Genomic DNA, 20856 nt, shown 5'->3' on the forward strand with positions numbered 1-20856 from the left:
TATGATCAGAGTTCAAGCAGCCAGCCTTTGTACCTTTATGCAACAAAATTGAAATCCTTCTAGTTCAAGCTATCATGTGTGGTTTCATTTTCATTTTCTTTTATATTCATTGGTCTTGGGGATTGTTTTGGTATGTTTTTAAGTATTTTAACTTTATTAGTAATAATAATAAAATGAATGAATAATAGTAAACAAATAAAATAAAGGTTGCTGTGAGTTTTCTGGCTGTATGGCCATGTTCCAGAAGCATTCTCTCCTGACGTTTCACCCACATCTGTGGCAGGCATCCTCAGAGGTTGTTGAGATCTATTGGAGACTAGGCCAGTGAAGTTTATATATCTGTGGAAAGTCCTGGGTGAGAGAAAGAACTCCCACCCGGGACCTTCCAAAGAGTTCTTTCTCCCACCCTAGACCTTCCAAAGATATATAAACCTCACTTGTCTAGTCTCCAACAGAACTCAACAACCTCCGAGGATGCCTGCTATAGATGTGGATGAAACGTCAGGAAAGAATACTTCTGGAACATGGTCATACAACCCAGAAAACTCACAGCAACCCAGTGATTCCAGCTACGAAAGCCTTCGACAACACAAAATAAAATATGCCTCGGAACCAAGGATATGGAGAAAGAGACAGAAAAGACACAGTGTGCTTTCAGGCAAGGCTTTTTATGCTGCAGTCATCCTCCCTTAAGCATGGAATTTTATGTGAGGTTTAGATGACATCATATTTCAGTTGTAACCTTTCCAAGTTTTCCCATCATTGCTTCCATGCTTTTGTTTCCACAAAAAAACCATTAAGGAGGGAATAGCAGGACAGCTGTGCCTTGCCTCTTCACTGGTAGTGCTAGGAATTGTTTGTCTGGAAGTGACCACAATCACTTAAGTAGTACTTTCCAACCGCATGATCACAGATATGCATCTTTGCCTTTAGTACTTGTATTCCTTTGTGGGACAGGGATCTGTGTGTGTGATTTGAAACCTCAGCAGAGTCACGTGAAGTAGCATGCAATGCCTTTAGCTGAGCTGTTCACTTTTTCTTTTGCTGAACTTGGATTAGCCTTTTCCAAGACCCTTCACATGGTGGGATACTTTAACTAGCAACAGTGATCAATAAGACACTTCCTGGTGTGGAGAAAGTAAAGTATGAAACAGACAAGAAAAGACCTATATCTGAGGATTTTATGGATGGAGAACATTGTTCATAGGTAACATATGCATTTTTGCAGTATAGTTCCTTGGGATTTACTGATTATATCACCTCCGCCTCCACACTTCCTATTCTTTCATTATCAACTATTTGTAGCAATGTTGTTGCTCTCTACCAGGGCTGGTCCATATAGATGTGTATGTACTGTGTTTCCCCGAAAATAAGACAGTGTCTTATATTAATTTTTGCTCCCAAAGATGCTCTAGGTCTTATTTTCAGGGGATGTCTTATTTTTCCATGAAGAAGAATTCACATTTATTGTTGAACAAAAAAATGAACATTTATTATATACTGTACAGTAGTTGTCATCACAAACCAGCATAACCAGACAAATTGTGAATCCTATCAAGAATTTCTTGTTACTACTATTATTTTCATGTACAACACTTTATGGTACGTACATTTACCGATCCGGCATGCTCTGGTGTTCTGTTTGGCAGGCATGCTTCCAAACAAAAACTTTGCTAGGTCTTACTTTTGGGGGAGGCCTTATATTTAGCAATTCAGCAAAACCTCTACTAGGTCTTATTTCCAGGGGATGTCTTATTTTAGGGGAAACAGGGTATGTGTGTGTACACACACACACACACACACACACAGTAGAGTCTCACTTATCCAACCTAAATGGGCCAGCAGAATATTGGATAAGCGAAAATGTTGGATAATAAGGAGGGATTAAGGAAAAGCCTATAAAACATCAAATTATGTTATGATTTTACAAATTAAGCACCAAAAACATCATGTTTTACAACAATTTGACTGAAAATGCTGTTCAATTCATGGTAACGTTTTGTAGTAATTACTGTATCTATTAATTTAGCACCAAAACATCGCAATGTATTGAAAACATTGACTACAAAAACATTGACTACTAAAAGGCAAACTGTGTTGGATAATACAGAACATTGGAAAAGCAAGGTTGGATAAGAGAAACTCTACTGTACACACACACACACACACATACAAACACATACATACATACAATATACATACACATATATACAAACACACACACACACACACACACACACACACACATATATATATATATATAAATGGGGCATGGTTTGTTGAGATGGTCCTATGGTTTGAAGGGCAAATTTTCTGTTCTCTCTACTAAAAAAAGTCTTATAGTGTTATAGTGCATAACTGTTATATTACAAATTAGTTATAACACTAGTATTCTTTTTAAAAGAAAATTAAAAAACAAATGAGAAGAGAATGATATTCTTTGGGTCCAATATGTCTTAGAAAAGAAATCTGTTGTTGGGAATAAAATGTTGCAGCTGGTGCTGGGAATTGCCAGAAAATAATCTAGGACAATAGAACCATCATTTGGATATTTCAAGAAGTCCAAGAACTGTGCCACAGCATACTATAACATGTCAAATGATTTGCTCTATCTGGATGAGCATAAAAGCCTTCTGTATGGCAATTGTATTTAAAATGTCATTTTGAATGTTTACATATAAGTAGAATCAGTGGGTTAGAGCTTTTAAAAAGTAGGGAGGGTCAACATTTTAAAATCAGGTTTTCATAGCAATAAGACCCTCCTGAGCTAAATAATGCTTACTTCAGAGTAAACAAAGAATTAGAATGTAAGTCTATTTCGATTAAACTAAAATACAGCTTCTTTGGGAGCTTCTTTCATAAACACTACCCCACATTTCATTTTCTGTTATTAATTTTATCTTCTCATGCTCAAAAAGGAGCCCCTGCTGGTGCAATGGGTTAAATCTTTATGCTGGCAGGACTGCTGACCGATAGGTGGGCGGTTCGAATCTGGGGAGAGCGGATGAGCTCTCTCTGTCAGCTCCAGCTTACCATGCAGGGACATGAGAGAAACCTCCCACAGAATGGTAAAACATCAAACATCCAGGCGTCCCCTGGGCAACATCCTTGCAGACGGTCAATTCTCTCACTCCAGAAGCGACTTGCAGTTTCTCAAGTCACTCCTGCTATTTAAAAAATCCTCAAAAAGAACAAGTGTACCTTCCCCAGAACATTAGCTAACAACTTTATATCCTAACCTGTTTATAGATATGCTGTTGCCCTCTATATTGGAAAGCGCCCATGTTCAATGCATCGGGAGGAGAGCGGACAGGATTTGTATCTGTACATTCATTTGTGGCCATGTGGAGAAAGTGAGTATGTTACGCAAAAAAAGCTTTTTGGAGAAATACCTGTCCAGCTTGCCTGTGTTTTCTGTGTTTCAGCTATATACCTTAAGCCCAGTTTTAAAAATACTGTCATCATTTTCCTCTGTAGTACAACCCTTTATTTAAATACATCTGTCAGTTCATTATATTTATCCAGGTTTGCTTGCACATACTCTTTTTGTCATTCTGCATTCTCAACCCTCTTTGCATATACAGGCAGTCCCCGAGTTAAAACATCCGACTTACAAACTACTCCTAGTTAAGAGCAGAGGTGAGACAACAGGAATTGAGAGAAATCTACCCTTCAGAAGAAAAAGTAGCTCCTGAAAAAGTTATCATGGGAAAATGGTGTCTCCACTTTCTCACCAATCATTGTTTCAACAAGCTAAATTTTTCAAAATTCAATTATCACAGGGATGGAAAGTGAGGTAGTATCTTCTGAACAGGGGCACAGGCAGCAAAAGAAACACCACAGAGGTGTTAACCCTTGCAATATACTACACAAAGTGTGCGCACACATGCACACATACACATATATGTGTGTGTGTGGCTGGAGTTGCACTTCAAAATGTATATTTTCTGACTTACATACAAATTCAACTTATGAAATAATAATAATAATAATAATAATAATAATAATAATAATAATAATAATAAACTTTATTTATATCCCGCTCCATCTCTCGAAGGACTCAGCGTGGCTTACACTGGGACAAGCCCAAAACAGTCTTACATCAATAAAAACAGTAACACAATAAAATCACAGTATAATAACACATCTTACAAAAGTTAAAATAACTTACAACATAGACAGTAATCCCAAACAGTAGTCAAGCACCATAGCACATGGGCCATTTTAAGGGAAAATGGAAACCTGAAAGTGCATATTCTTCGGTGACTAGGTAATAAAGTGCATGGAATGGCCAATGCCTAGGTAAAGCGCATGGACAATTAATTATCAGTTATGAGAAGGCACCTACAGAACCTACCTTGTTTGCAACATAGGGACTGCCTGTATATGGAACATTTCAGAATGAGTTTATATTTTGATACCAGTGCATGAATTAATATACATTCCTTTGTAACACCTAATGGGTTATTCCAGTAGTGTATGTTTTCTGGGGATAGCAACTATAATAATAGATGATAACCTTGCTGCTGCTCTAATTACTTTTCCAGAGTAACATTTCAGTCTCTGGAAAATAGCATGTCTTTGTTCCTTTGGGAACTAAAAATGCTAGGAATACTTTTACAGTCTTATTTTTTCCTTTGCAGGATATTACACAACTGTCACGATGATGCATCAAAATTCATTTGCCTTTTAGCAAAACCCAACTGTAACTATCTGGAACAAGAAGATTTCATACCATTACTACAGGTACATGTAGCCTTCAGACAGCTATGATACTGCAGAAAACACAGGAGGATAATGCGGTTCACTTTCTGGCTTAGCCAATTACAATATGGAAGCATTTGTGATAAGAGGTGGATTTTCAACTCTGTTCCTCTTTGTCCTCGTTTAGATCGTTCTGCTAATAAGATAACATACTAGACCAGGCATGGGCAAACTTCCGCCCTCAGGTGTTTTGGACTTCAACTCCCACAATTCCTAACAGCCTACCGGCTGTTAGGAATTGTGGAAGTTGAAGTCCAAAACACCTGAGGGCAGAAGTTTGCCCATACCTGTACTAGACTGTACTTAAATTACATTTTGTTAACTTTCTTAACTTGTCTGCATTAAGCAAACTGGTATATCTTTCAGGATATAGTTGAAACTCACCCTGGACTGACATTTCTGAAGGATGCTCCAGAATTCCATTCCCGCTACATTACTACTGTAGGTTGGCTGCATGTTCACTATGTCTGTAAGCAAGGTTTTATTATGTTTTGTTGCCAGAGTTACAAGGAAAGGAAAGCAAGGTGGTGGCATTACAGTGTTCCCTCACTTATCGCTGGGGTTAGGTTCCAGGACCACCCACAATAAGTGAAAATCCGCAAAGTAGGGATGCTATATTTATTTTAATATTTATACATTATTTTAGTAGTTACAGTAGAGTCTCACTTATCCAAGCCTCGCTTATCCAAGCCTCTGGATAATCCAAGCCATTTTTGTAGTTTTCAATATATTATGATATTTTGGTGCTAAAGTCGTAAATACAGTAATTACAACATAACATTACTGCGTATTGAACTACTTTTTCTGTCAAATTTGTTGTATAACATGATGTTTTGGTGCTTAATTTGTAAAATCACAACCTAATTTGATGTTTAATAGGCTTTTCCTTAATCCCTCCTTATTATCCAAGATATTCGCTTATCCAAGCTTCTGCTGGCCAGTTTAGCTTGGATAAGTGAGACTCTACTGTATATACTATTTTAAGTCTTTATCAACCAATCGTGTGTTGATAAATCGCCTCCTTCTCCTCCCGTTGCTGCTTGGGCTCCTTTTCTCTCCCTTTGGCTTCTCCTTCCTCCCTTCCTTAGGCTATAAATTGTAATTTTTATGATTTATAATAGTCTTTTAGAGTTTATTGAAAAACCACGAAACAGCAAATCCACGAAAAGTGAACCGCGAATTAGTGAGGGAACACTGTATAATATTTTGCTCCAATCACTTCATTTTCAGTTATATCCTATTTGCTCCTCCACAGCCATTGATAAGTTTTTCACAATGATCGTAAGTAATCCCAATTTATATAATCTTACACCATACAATTGAAGCATGAAGATGAGTAACTGTTTTTGGCCCCAAATGCAGCTGCTAGTTTAATAACTGGGAGCGGTTTTTGGGAAGACTTTCAGAAGCTTAAACAGCCGGCTCCTCTCCTGGTATTACTTTCACGTACAATTTAAAGTACAAATGCCTAACTTTAGATCCCTGAGTGCCAAGGGATGTACTATTCCTTCACCACTGAACTGGACACTGAAATCATCTTAGAAGTCTTCTCAGGTGATGTCGGAAGCAAAAGAAGAGTGTGCCTGCTTAGTTATGACCCTGCTTCAGGATTTTCTTACTAGGGATGTTTGCCTGCTACTTGCCACTATAGCAGTGGTTCTCAACCTGTGGGTCTCCAGATGTTTTGGCCTTCAACTCCCACAAATCCTAACAGCTGGTAAACTGGCTGGGAGTTGTAGGCCAAAACAGCTGGGGACCCACAGGTTGACAACCACTGCACTATAGTTTTCTTGATTTCTTGGACCTTTCTTAATTTCTTGGCCTTCGAAGAGTAATTTGACAAGTTTTATATTATTCTTTCTTCTAATGTTCTATTGCTTATCACTCAGTTACATATTTGTTTTATATTTTCTTTTTTATCTCACCCTAAAATATTTACTAAAATGTGGTATATGCATTCACGAACTGTTTGCCTAATCCACCACCCTCAGGTTGTAAGGGATAACTCCCACCATCCCTACAGCAAAACATTTCAGCTATTTGTAGATTATAGGAGTTATAGTCCACAATGATGGCTGGAATCATTTGCGATATGAACTGCCCTTTCCATACATCCCTGCTTAAATACATATTCAGATCTGTCCTGACTCACCCACCAGTACAGTGGATATTTACATAGGGCATAGGGCTAAATGAGGCACCCATGTTGTTGGACTGCAAGTCTTAGGAGCCTCCCTCACAATGAGAAATGCTGGATACTGTAATCCAACTGCATCTGGAAGCCTATATGGTCGCCAACCCTGAGCTAAATCCAAAATGATTCCAACTGGAGCCAACTCACTGAAATTGATGGAACTTAATTAGTTTTGACTAACAGTTTTGAGTACTGTGACACTGGGAGACCAGGCTTTGAATCCCAGCTCAGTAATGGATGCTCATGGAAACCTACTGGGTAAGTAATGTTATTCCAGGAAAACAAGAGGAAAACAATGGCAAACTCCCTCTGAACAAATCTTGCCAAGGAAATAGATAAGGTCACAACAGATAAGAAATAAATAAATATTATTTATTTATTTACTGTACTTATACCCCGCTTTTCTCACCCCCGAAGGGGGGGGATAGGGCAGCTTACAAACTGTGGCAATGATTCAGTGCCAGATTCGGACAATAATAGTATCAGTAAAACACAATATTATAAAACTGTAAAAAAAAGAATATACTGTACTGTACTAATTTAATAGTCTTTCAGATGATTAAAACATATCAAACATATCAAAAATCTAGCACCAACTGAGCTTTGCAAACATTGAACCAATTGCTTCGCAGTTCTTCCATCATACTTTTGGGCCATATTAAATACTTTATTTATAGGACTCCCTATCTCCCCAAGGGGGACTCAGGTAGGATACTATTTAAAGACACACAACACACATACAGACAACAGCTTATTTTAGTGGGTCTGTCTAAAGCAGGCCGGCACAACCTGCAGTCCACCAACTGTTTTAGATTCCAACTCCCATAATTCCTGGCCATTTAATAGACTTGCTAGGGTTTCTGGGAATTGGAGGCCAAAACAGTTGGAAGGCCGCAGGTTATGAAAGCCTGATCTAAAGGGAGCATGCATGATGTAGTGGTTTAAGTACTGAACTACGACTTTAGAGACCAGGATTCAAATCCCTGCTCTGCTACTTGGGAAAGTTACACTTGCTCAGCCTCAGAGAGAGAGAAATGAAGGCAAACCACTCCTGAATAAATTTTGACAAGAAAACCCTATGAAAGGGTCGCCACAGTTTGGAAATAACTTGAAGGAACACAACAAGAACGGTATCTAATTTTAGCACATAGTCTGCTCAGCAGTTTCATCAGTAGCTACACTATGTGAAGGTGGCAGGAGGATATCCTACTTAAATGTTCCAGTTGGGTCTTTCCACATCTCAGCATATTGTGCCCTGGAGCCCTTCCTAGGGAGGGTCATTTGGCTCCAGCTTTTGCTGGCTTTCAGATATTAACAAAAAATACTTCTTCTTCTGCCCCACCCCAAATTTGAAGGTCTTTCAATTTTGGAATGATTTTCTTTTCTTTTTTTGATAGTTGCATTGATTTTAGTTAGGCGCACTACTTGTATTTTTGTACTTTCTGAATACTGTTTTAAAATGTATTATGGTTTTAGGAATTTTGTTATCTGTCTTGACAAACTGTAATTTAAAAAGTAGAATATAAATGTTTTAATACATGAATCTGTTTGTTTCATACGTACATAAATCAGATCATTTAGATATTATTAAGAACGTATGAACAACAAGAACAACAAATCCACAGTAGCTATAAGTCAACTTCTGAATTGAAAATTATTTTGAGATTTGCATTTCCTTTTCTCTAGGTTATCCAAAGAATATTTTACACTGTGAATAGATCCTGGTCTGGAAAAATATCTCTTACAGAATTGAGGAAAAGTAACTTTTTGCAAGTATGTAAACTATCTGGATTCATATGGGCAACAAGAATTTCTAAAGCAATCATTGTTCCTTTAGCCTATTGGAAGGATTCAGTTCTGTACTTAGACTAAGCAGTAAAAGTACAGTGCAGTCTGAATAATTTGACAAGTTTCTAATTTAGCATAAATACTCCAGTCACACCAGAGAAGGGGGAGATACACCATTACTGTGCTGATGGAACAACCAATGTCCCTACACATACAAAGTCCACGAGGAAGGGGAAAAACACACAACCAATAAACAACAAAAACAGCATTAAAAGATATTCCCTCTATTGATCTGGCTACAGTGAGTCTGGGATTGTGCTGGTAATTGCAACCACATGTTGGTTGCTTCTATGCAAACAGAGACAATAAACAGACACATAGTCCAAGAACACATCTCTTCAGTATACACAGCATGCAGAGCACTACCACAACTTCCCTGATGACCCTCATTCCTGCAAATCCCCAGGAAAGGGTTTGGGTCTTATACTTCCAAGCACAACACACATAGGGTGGGAGGAGAACCCATACATCAGGAGTTGCATAACAGGAAGCCTTTAAAAAGATCATATAGCCTTCTTAGGACAAGTTTGAAACACAACTAAGGAAGTGGGAGAAAGGAGTTTAAGGCCCACAAGGGGGAAAATGCATGCATAAAAGGGAAAATGAGTCATATCTGAGACAGGAGCACAAACAGGTTGATTATGATCGACTTCTGCCACTGCTGATCCCCTACTTCTTATGCTCACGTTCAGCCATAGATGCTAGGAGCACAAGGGTTACAGGAGGTATCCTATCCTGGTGGAATACTTTATATTTTCCTTGCAGAGGCTCCTAAATCTGCATTCAAAGTAGAGTGCCATATTAGAAAAGAATGGGGAGCCAGATTTCTGAGATTTCTGGGAGTTGTATTTTCAAGCACATAGAAGTCACTCAAGAAGAACACTACATGGACCAAGAAGCTGGTCACTGTGTGGCAGTGGTTCTCAACTTGTGGGTCCCCAAGTGTTTTGGCCTACAACTCCCAGAAATCCCAGGCAGTTTACCAGATGTTAGGATTTCCGGGAGTTGAAGACCAAAACATCTGGGGACCCACAGATTGAGAACCCCTGCTGTATGGAGTAGCTAAACTTTTAGTCACATACCCAGCAACCTACTAGCAAATAGGTTCCTTAATAGTTTTTTATGGTAACCAGATTAGGGAGCACAGCTATATCATGTTTCAGTTCGGGTTCTCCTTAAAAGGAATCTAAACCCTTCTTTCTTTGTTTATAATGAACATAAACAATAGATGAAGTCAACACAGTATATCAGAATGTAGCCATATATGGGTTGTTCCAAAATATAACACACATTTTCAAAATAACTTTGGTATTTTAAGTGTATATTTAGGTTTCTGTATAATTATTTTCTTGCTTAAAGTAAATTGTTAATGAAGACTGAGACATAGAGCAGCTTTCTAGTCATAGTCTTTGATACTTCTTGATCAAAGTCTGGTTTTTATTGAGCACCTTTTGGCTAGCATGAACCAATTCTCTTTTTTTTCCAGACCCTAGCCCTCTTGGAGGAAGAAGAAGACATTAATCAAATAACAGATTATTTTTCTTATGAGCACTTCTATGTCATATACTGTAAATTTTGGGAATTGGACACTGACCATGACCTCTACATCAGCCAGAAGGATTTGGCTAGATACAATGATCAAGGTAAGATATTATATTAAAGAGAAAAATATGCATGAAATTAATATTCTCACATATAATGCTTTATAGGCTACACAGATTAGCAAATGTGACATGTCTTCTCCCCCAAGTGTCTTGCTGCAGAGACACTTAAGGGGTAGTGGCAAAGGATATGGCCTTTTCAGGGTATAGTCCAAAACTCTTCTCTGAAAGCTCCCCTCCCCTCCATCCTCTTCTCCAGATTCAATATAATCATCCTTCCTATACCTGATTAAGTTGTTTATCTACTTTTCATGGGATCTGTTTCAAATATTGGCATTATGCCAATATTCCTGTTTCTTGTTTTGAGGGAAAGATATATTTCTATATTCATTGTTTTCTTACATTTGTATACTTTTGTATATTTTATTACTTATGAGATATCTTAAATCTTTTATAGAAAAAAGATGCCAATGAATTAATTTTAACTAATTAATTATCATTACAACCTGCAATAATTGTAATGGAATCAATTTTAGCTTTCGTCAGGTTAATGAGTATAAATGGGAGTGATTGGGCTATTGAATTATGACATGTTAGAATCACAACCTAATGGAGATTATGACCTATTAGGATCATAACCTATTGGATAGCAGAATTTCAGAGGTGTTCCTTTAGTTTATTTGGTAATGGAAGATCACTGGGCATGTAGATATTTTGTTTCTATTAGATGCTGTCAGCAGACAAAGATTCAAATAGGTTTCTTTGAAATAGCATGTTTGTTTACTCATAACTTCATATATTTAAATATACAGGTACATTTCTTGTCAGGTTAAACTTCAAAACTTTTAAGTTTATATCTTTAACAGTCTCTTTAAAACTATATTGCTCTGTACTGTTCCTACTTCCAAGGAGACGCAAGCCTCAACTGACTTCTAACTCCTAATTGGCTTCTGCAGTCAAACAGACTCAAGCCTCAACTGACTTCTGACTGTCATCCTTTTAAAACTGAACACTCTAAACCAATGATGGACAACCTTTTGCACTTGGTGTGTCAAAATTCACCAAAAAAACCTAGCATGACTTGGGTGGTGTGTCACTTTGAGAAAAAAAAACATAATTTCACAATATGTATAGTTTAAATAACAAAAATGTATAATTGTAATATATAACTGTATTTAATATATTTTTTTCGTGTCAGGAGCAACCGGAGTTGCTTCTGGAGTGAGAGAATTGGCCGTCTGCAAGGACGTTGCCCAGGGGATGCCCGGATGTTTTTTGATGTTTTACCATCCTTGTGGGAGGCTTCTCTCATGTCCCCACATGGAGCTGGAGCTGATAAAGGGAGCTCATCCACGCTCTCCCCGGGTGGGATTCGAACCTGGCAGGCTTCAGGTCAGCAACCCAACCTTCAAATCACAAGGCTTTTATCCCCTAGGCCACTGGAGGGATTTTAATAAATCAAAACTTTTTGCTACCATTATTTCCATGTACAACCATCTATTGTACCTCTTGCAGTTTCCACGCTGATTTCTCTCTATTCTAGTTTCAGTGTAGTCATGAATAATGAATAATATAATAATAATAATATAATAGTAATAATATAATATACTACAATAATAATAGAACGATATAATAATAATCTATATCTATATCTCTCTATATAAAAATATAATGTTCATAATTCCCATGGAGTAAACAACAAAACCACTGGATCAAATCACACCAAATTTGGCCACAAAAGACATAGTCATCCAATCAATCTGCATGCGGCAGCGTGTCAGCAAAAATGGCTAACAGTGTGTCAGCAAAAAAAAGTGTCAGTGCTGACACGCGTGTCATAGGTTGGCCATCACTGCTCTAAACAGTCACTGAACCAGTCACATGGTCTGCAGCCCGTCCCACTACTTTAAATATATAAAATTAAGGAAAAAGCAAACCAAAGAAAATATACACTTCAGGAAATAAACTGACACATTATAAAACAGACAAAACATTAAATAGAGGAGGCTTGAAAATATTGCTATCTCCAACAGGGGTTAATCTTTTCTGTACAAAACGTACTTCTTTACATTGCTTAACAGGGGGAAAGGGCTGCTAGAAGTTTTTTTTTAGATCTTCAATATTAAAGTCAGGGGAATGTATGGATAGGGAAACAACAACAAGCATAAAGAAGCAGTATTAAATGGTGTGATATAAGCTGGCACAAAGTGTGGTGGTTTTAATGCAAAGATACCTCCTTTATGTAGAAAAAACAGCAGCAGTATTTTGAGTTCTAGGGAAAAAATCTTCTCAAGAATTTAAACTATTCCTAACCCCTGTATTTTCATCTACAGCTCTTTCAAGCAGGATTATAGAAAGAATATTCAGTGGAGCTGTACTAAGGTAAGAATGCATCACACAGGTTTATATTACATTTGTTTTAGTTCCGTTTCTAAGGTAAATGTTAATTTTTAAAATGGCTGTTGCGTACATTCAGTTCCAGTTCCTGTTTTTTCTTCTTTTATCAATAGTGGTCAAAATATTTTAAAAAGTTCAGATGCATTATTGAAGACTTTCATGGCAGAACCACTGGGTTGCTGTGAGTTTTCTGGGCTGTATGGCCATGCTCCAGAAGCATTATCTCCTGATGTTTCACCCACATCTATGGCAGGCATCCTCAAAGGTTGTGAGGTTGTGAGGATGCCTGCCATAAATTTGGGTGAAAAGTCAGGAGAGAATTCTTTTGGAACATGGCCATATAGCCCAGAAAACTCACAGCAACCCAGTTCAGATGCATTTTGCAGCCCTTTTCCTAAACAGCTTATCTTAGGAAGTCTCAGACAGTGATTCTGACTTCAGTATCAAGAAAATGAAGCAAAAACAACAAAAGTCAGTTTGAGATATCACAGCTTGAACAGGTGACATGTGCTTTATTGCTCTCGCCATCAGCAATAATTCTATCCTTATCAGTATATTTGCTATATTTACAATAATATTTTATCATTCAAAGATTATAATGGCAAGGTCATTATCTGGAGACATTTGCATAGTATAAAAGTTTACTGTATATTCGCTTATAAATCACCCTCATGAATAACTCAAAGGTAGGTTTTGGGGCCAAAATTATGGATTTTGATATGACCTGTGGAGAAATTAAAGCCAATTGTGTGGAAAGGCTCCCTTCATTTCAAATAGATAATATTGGTGAAATTAGGAAGATATTTCTGCTTTTTTATCATATCAGAAGTGACTTGAAACATACTGCAAGTCGCTTCTGGTGTGAGAGAATTGGCCATCTACAGAGACATTGTCCAGGGGACGCCCAGATGTGTTACCCTTCTTTTGGGAGGCTTCTCTCATGTCCCCACAAGCTAGAGCTGACATATGGGAACTCACCCCGTCTTGCGGATTTGAACCCACAACCTTCAAGTCAGCAACTCAACCTTCCAGTCAGCCAGCACAATGGCTATTGTGCCACCTTGGCTCTATTTCAGATCTGTACTTCAAATTGTTCTTTCAAATTAAAGTGTGTTGATTTTCAGAGAATCAGGAATGGATAAACAGTACACTAGCTTTAATGCGTTTCCAGGAACTAAAACTTTGAAATGTTGTCAAACATTTAACAGATGTGCCTCAATTAGCTTTTGAAATTCATCTATAATTGTATTTATTTGCATGATCATTTAATATTTTACTATATATTCTTTATGTATTTCAGAGGACTTCAAGTACTTCAAGAGAACCAGATGAGCTATGCAGACTTTGTGTGGCTTCTGATTTCTGAAGAAGACAAAAGAAGCCCAACTAGGTAAGACAAGCCATAAAATATCAAAAAGTATGAGCAGTAAAGTATATATATTTCTAAGTACAGTAGTCTCACTTATCCAAGCTAAACGGGCCGGCAGAAGCTTGGATAAGCGAATATCTTGGATAATAAGGAGGGATTAAGGAAAAGCCTATTAAACATCAAATTAGGTTATGATTTTACAAATTAAGCACCAAAACATCATGTTATACAACAAATTTGACAGAAAAAGTAGATCAATACGCAGTAATGTTATGTTGTAATTACTGTATTTACGAATTTAGCACCAAAATATCATGATATATTGAAAACATTGACTACAAAAATGGCTAGGATAATCCAGAAGCTTGGATAAGCAAGGCTTGGAAAAGCGAGACTCTACTGTAGTTAGGATAAATATGATATGTTGTCAGGGACAAATAGCATTTTGGGTGTATTTTTTGTCTGAACTCAAATTCTACGTATCTTTTTCCAGTGGAAGACTATATGAGGAAAGAGTTCTGACAAAGCTTCACTGTGCACATGAAAGCTCATTCAATAAGGGTTCCTTGTTTTAAAATACTGTTTGTTCCAGCAGTACTAAGAAAAAAAAATCAGACTTGTTTCTTTCCCCCCCCCCCCCCCCCCTCCAGTATTGAATACTGGTTCCGATGCATGGATTTGGATGGAGATGGCATGCTGTCTATGTACGAACTGGAGTATTTTTATGAGGAACAATGTGAGAGGATGGAATCCATGGGCATCGAGCCATTGCCATTCCATGATTTACTGTGTCAAATACTCGATCTAGTAAAGCCAGAATTTGAGGGTAAGCTTGGTTTATGCAATAAAGCTTCTCTGTAATGCTGGTGAGTTTGAATAAAATCCTGTAAATATGTGTTTGAACTCTATAGTGCTTTTAAAGATTTATGTACAATTTTTCTGTTGTTGTTTATGCTGAGGCAGTTACAGAACTATTTCATCATACATATACTTGATCTAAAACGAAACAAAAGAATTTCATGTGTTTGAGAACCTAGTAACCCAGGAGTGGTCTTTTTCAGGCCCTATCTACACTGCCATATAATATGGTATGAAATTGCATTATATGGCCAATGTAGACCTAAATAATTGCAGTTCAGTGCAGTTAAACTGCACTATATTAGTCTACACTGGTCATATAATGCAGCTTCAAACTGCATTAAACGGCAGTATAGATGGGGCCTCAGTCTCAGAATTTTTACCTTCAGACAATTTCTTTTTTAATCTAAAGAATCATGGAAGTGTTTTTGCAAATAACTTTAGAGGTAACAACATTCATATTTTAAAATGACACAAATACTTCAAAAGTGTATTAAGTTGTAATCTGAAAACATTTGCAAAAGTCCTACCTATTTAGCTATTTGAGAGACTTATTTCAAAATTCATTGAATTTTGGTTTACGCACATGAATTCACCACTGTTAACCAATGATATAAATATATTTTAGGATAAGCACAAACACACTCAGATGTATTAGGTCCAATGTTTACACCCATATTGTTCATTATAATTTGTTTTAAAACTTCAGATTTAAAGTCTCTTTCTTCATAAAAGCATAGGTTATCTGACTTGCTTTCCATATATAGAATGTGGAATTTTGCATTGTCTATTACTGATCAATTGCATATGGAATGATTTATGGCAAATAGCCACAGGAACTAATGGACATGCACCAAGTCACACCCTGGCCCCTTCCACACAGCTGAATAAAATCCCACATTATCTGCTTTGAGCTGGGTTATATGGCAATGTTTGAACTCAGATAACCCCGTTCAAAAAAGATATTGTGGGATTTTCTGCCTTTATATTCTGGCTGATATGGCTGTGTGGAAGGGCCCTGAGTTAACAGAACAGATCAACATGTTTTGAAAGTACCCCCTTCTAAAAAGATGCATTAATGTGTCTGAAAGATATGTAAGCTAGTCCCTCTTTCATACAGATCTTTAAATATTATTTGTCTTGTGACCCGAGAGCCACAGACCTCGTGATCCTGAATTGCTGCTCTGCTGCTGAAATAAATCTGTGTTAACCTTGCAGGACGGGTAACTCTGAGAGACTTGAAAAGATGCAGAATGGCTCATGTATTTTATAACACGTTCTTCAATCTGGAAAAGTACCTGGATAATGAACAACGGGATCCCTTTGCTGTGCAAAAGGTATAAGGCAGCTCTATTTCAAATTGCATACTCTAAACCATGCAATAATATGAACTATTAGGGGAATATAAATAGAAATATGTTTCCCCCATTTACTAAGTCTTGAAATTTTAGCATATTTTTGCCAGTAATGTTTATTTCAGTGTAGCCCCTGGAGAAAGCCAAACAATTATATAAAATTCAAGTGCTGGTTTTTTTTTTAACAAAACAGGATAATTGTAAAAAAAAATTGAAATAATAAAATACTATGATGGGTTGCTTTGGGTTTTCCAGGCTGTATAGCCATGTTCCAGAAGCATTCCCTCCTGACGTTTTGCCTGCATCTATGGCAGGCATCCTCAGAGGTTGTGTTGTCCAGCAATCCAGTGATTCCGGCCATGAAGGCCCTTGACAAAACAATACAATGATAAATTAGCATGTGAGGATTATTCCTTAGTTTGTCTGCATATTTCCAATAGGGAAAGCACTAGGTAAAGGCCATTAGCGTAGTTTCTATAAAATCATGTTATTGTCTCTTTTCTGAGTTTAGATGTCTATATTTTTTAGACATATCTAGATGGTGTTGAGAGCTAAAGGAAGCAAAGATCTTCCACACTACACAGTTATAACACTATATATCCATAGTCACATCGAGTGGAATCCATGGTGAGACACTGGAGCACTTTCACCAAAAATTCTTAGTACAGTGCCACAACTCCACAGGATATTTCCTTGACAGCTAAAGTGTCATCATAGGACTATAATTCTGCTATGAAAGAGCCCTAAAACTACACTTTTTTTAGTTAAGGCAATGTGGAATATTTATGATCCTCCAAGTATTATTGGATTGTAACTCATGCAATCCTCCTTCATTCTCCTAGTCTAAGCATACTGGAAATTGCAGTTCAACATGTTCTAAAGAGTCATGATGACCAATCTTGCTTTAAAGCAATACTCAGGCCTGTAGCCAAGGGGGCAGTTGAATGGTTCAAACCACCCTCAGGAAAAAAAAACCTTGTTTACTCATATATAATTTTAACTGGTTAACCAAATTCCCATGCCAAGTCTATGAGAAGCAAAAATTAGAGTCCATCCAGAACTGCAAGCATGATCTCAATCAAATTTTGATTATTCACATTGCAATAGCAGCAATAGCTGACAGTGGAAACAGCCAAGTTGGTCTACCTGCAGCCAGCAGGCAAAGCATAAGGTGTGAGATGGTGAGCCGGGGGGGGGGGGGGGGGGATTGCAGGTGGAGACTGAAAAAACTGTGGAAACTGTAGTGTCTCCCACTGGTTCATCTAATCCAAGTCCTGCCAAATAAACCATGGAACAAGGACAAATCGAAGAAGCTGTGCCATTGTTAGACCTTGGACTTTATATATACACGAGACTGTTTCTGATGACAAAGTGAAAGCTCAATTAGTGCAAAATCCACAGACTCCATTGCCAAGATATGGATTCCCTGTGTATAAGAAGAGGTGCTTAAGTTTTCAACCCAAATGGTTCAGCAGATTTCCCTGGTTAGCCTACTCAGTTCATGTACAAGGTGCACTCTGTAAGTATGGTGTGGTGTTTGGTGAAGAAGTTGGGGATAAAGGTGGTCATCAGAAGCTTGGTGCATTGGCTGGTAAACCATTTGTGCGATGGAGAAATGCAATAGAAGTCTTCAATAGACAGCAGAAAACAGAAGTACCATCAGAACAACTTGTGCTTAGCTGAAAACTTCTTACTAATTCACAGTGGAAAACGTCTTGTTGTAACCCGTCATCATGCTAAAGGTAATTAAAAAAAGCAGAAGAAAACAGAAAGACACTTCTGCCAATTGTGGAAACTATTGTCCTTTGTGGCCGACAAGAACTGGTTTAAAGAGGGAGCAATGATTCAGGATGTGAAGAACCTTTGCATAATGATGTTAATGTTGAGATCTCGTGCCAGATCAAGAAACAATGACCTGAAAAGTCATCTCGGGGGAAAAAGTTGCAAGCCCGCCCGAATTTTTTTCTGTCTACAGGCCTGACAATACTTGTATCGTGACTCAACTGATTTAAAATGATCTAGTGATGGCGGCTTTGTGGGTTTTTTTTCATTACTCAAAGTTTTAAATGTAAGAAGAATAGAGCAGTACCTGTAATGCATATAGTCCAGACTGAACACACCCTTCCCTCAGGGCACTCATCTCTTCCAATGCAGAAGGACCAGTGTATGTTTTATGTCAACAGAGAAGACCCAGCGTATATTCCCTCGCATTTTTGATCGAATGAATGAGGATCCCTGTGTAAACAGACAATGTATAGATTTAAATGAACAAGCTTGGGTGTAAACACAAAACATGGGATATGAAGAGTGATTTGTTTTCTGTTTCTATCGTTTTTGTGGCTTTATGTATTATTCTTATGCATGTATAAATTGGCCTCAAGTAGGGCAGGTTTACAGGCCAACATTGTGGATTTTAATATGACCCATGGATATATTGAAGATAAATTAACATCAAGTTAGTGGGGTACTGTGGTTTTTAACTTTGAATATATTTAATGGTTTTTAACTGGGAATTTTTAATACTGTTTATATTTAATCCTGTTTTAATGTTTGCATATTTGTATATTTTAAATTGTATGCTTATGCTTTTATGTTAAACTGCTTTGAGGGGAGATAAAGTGGGGTAATAATAATAATAATAATAATAATAATAATAATAATAATAATAACAATAACAATAACAACAACAACAACACCTCCCAGCAGTAAAGAACTGGTGGGATCACAAACCTGCAAAGGTAATGGAAAATGAACATGCAAAGATACTGTGGGACCTTCGAATCCAGACTGACAAAGTTCTGGAACACAACACACCAGACCTCACAGTTGTGGAAAAGAAAAAGGTTTGGATCATTGATGTCGCCATACCAGGTGATAGTCGAATTGATGAAAAACAACAGGAAAAACTCAGCCGCTATCAGGACCTCAAGATCAAACTGCAAAGACTCTGGCAGAAACCAGTACAGGTGGTCCCGGTGGTAATTGGCACACTGGGTGCCGTGCCAAAAGATCTCAGCCAGCATTTGGAAACAATAGACATTGACAAAATTACGATCTGTCAACTGCAAAAGGCCACCCTACTGGGATCTGCACGTATCATCCGAAAATACATCACACAGTCCTAAACGCTTGGGAAGTGTTTGACTTGTGATTTTGTGATACAAAATCAAGCATATCTATCTTGTTTGCTGTGTCATACTATGTTGTTGTGTCAATAATAATAATAATAATTCCGCAGAGTGGAGAAAAAAACCAATGCTACCTTAGGGTGCCAGCTATCCCTGACCTCCACAGCTATTTCCCTACCCAGACATTCAAAAAGGCCAGCAAGACCATGGTGAAGAGAGTAGCGGGGATCAGTGCTTTTTTTAGGTTATCCTGGGATTGACTAAGTCTTGCCTTTTGCCATTTTACTCAGAGAAGAGGATGGTTCCTTTATTTTTTTAAAAAAGAGTTAAAGGTCCAGAATAAGCATTGGCTCATGGATAAATTGACCCAGATTTTTTTGGGTTTACTTTCTGACTAAAATGTTTAGACTTATACATGAGTATAGAGCAGGCATGGGCAAACTTAAGCCCTCCGGGTGTTTTGGACTTCAACTCTCACAATTCCTAACAGCCTACCGGCTGTTAGGAATTGTGAGAGTTGAAGTCCAAAACACCCGGAGGGCCGAAGTTTGCCCATGCCTGGTATAGAGCGTAACTTTATATACTTACTGCCTTTCCTCCCAAAGAACTGACATTCAAGGAATTTAGTATTTCACATGAAAGTAAACTCCGTGTGATATATTTGGGGAATAGTTCAGGTAGAGGTTTATGATAATTTATCTGAGCCTATGTTCAAATATTAACTCTATTAAATATTTGATAGACTGCTTCCTCTGATACATCTGAGGAAGTAGGCTTAGTTTAAGAAAGCTTAGGCTGCCAATTTTGTTCTCTCAATTAGTCTCTAAGGTGCTACAATAACCAATTGCATAATGATATTTCAAACTAAATATTGGTTTAGTTTTTAAAATGAAGGCATCATAGTATTGCAAATGTATACATGTTATAATATTTGAAATCATATAAGGCATAATTCTGATATAAAACTTGATTTGTTTCATTATAATTTTTTTGGCATTTCTCATCCATTTTTATAGGATGTTGAAAATGATGGTCCTGAACCCTCTGACTGGGACAGATATGCTGCTGAGGAATATGAAATTCTTGTTGCTGAAGAGTCTGGTAATGAACCGTTACAGGAAGGGTGAGTGTTGATAATTACAAATCTAGATTATAATTGGGTTGCTGTGAGTTTTCCGGGCTGTATGTCCATGTTCCAGAAGCATTCTCTCTTGGCATTTCGCCCACATCTATGGCAGGCATCCTCAGAGGATCTCACAACCTCTGAGGATGCCTGCCATAGATGTGAGCAAAACGTCAGAAGGGAATGCTTCTGGAATATGGCCATACAGCCCAGAAAACT

The 20856-nt window shown here is 37.6% G+C and overlaps 1 protein-coding gene across 2 annotated transcripts in view; it reads left to right on the forward strand.

Annotated features, from left to right (window-relative positions):
- The window catches only part of ppp2r3a (protein phosphatase 2 regulatory subunit B''alpha), a 53147-nt gene that overhangs the window by 23203 nt on the left and 9088 nt on the right, over positions 1 to 20856 (forward strand). For both annotated transcript variants that reach the window (XM_003218378.4, XM_008106422.3), the window contains 10 exons: positions 3250 to 3353; positions 4644 to 4746; positions 5131 to 5205; positions 8645 to 8731; positions 10293 to 10449; positions 12741 to 12789; positions 14105 to 14194; positions 14824 to 14999; positions 16250 to 16368; positions 20531 to 20637. In XM_003218378.4, coding sequence (XP_003218426.2) covers positions 3250 to 3353; positions 4644 to 4746; positions 5131 to 5205; positions 8645 to 8731; positions 10293 to 10449; positions 12741 to 12789; positions 14105 to 14194; positions 14824 to 14999; positions 16250 to 16368; positions 20531 to 20637 — 1067 coding nt within the window. The remainder of the gene's footprint in view (positions 1 to 3249; positions 3354 to 4643; positions 4747 to 5130; positions 5206 to 8644; positions 8732 to 10292; positions 10450 to 12740; positions 12790 to 14104; positions 14195 to 14823; positions 15000 to 16249; positions 16369 to 20530; positions 20638 to 20856) is intronic.

Source organism: Anolis carolinensis, chromosome 3 (genome assembly GCF_035594765.1).
Source record: "Anolis carolinensis isolate JA03-04 chromosome 3, rAnoCar3.1.pri, whole genome shotgun sequence".
NCBI classification, from domain to species: domain Eukaryota; kingdom Metazoa; phylum Chordata; class Lepidosauria; order Squamata; family Dactyloidae; genus Anolis; species Anolis carolinensis.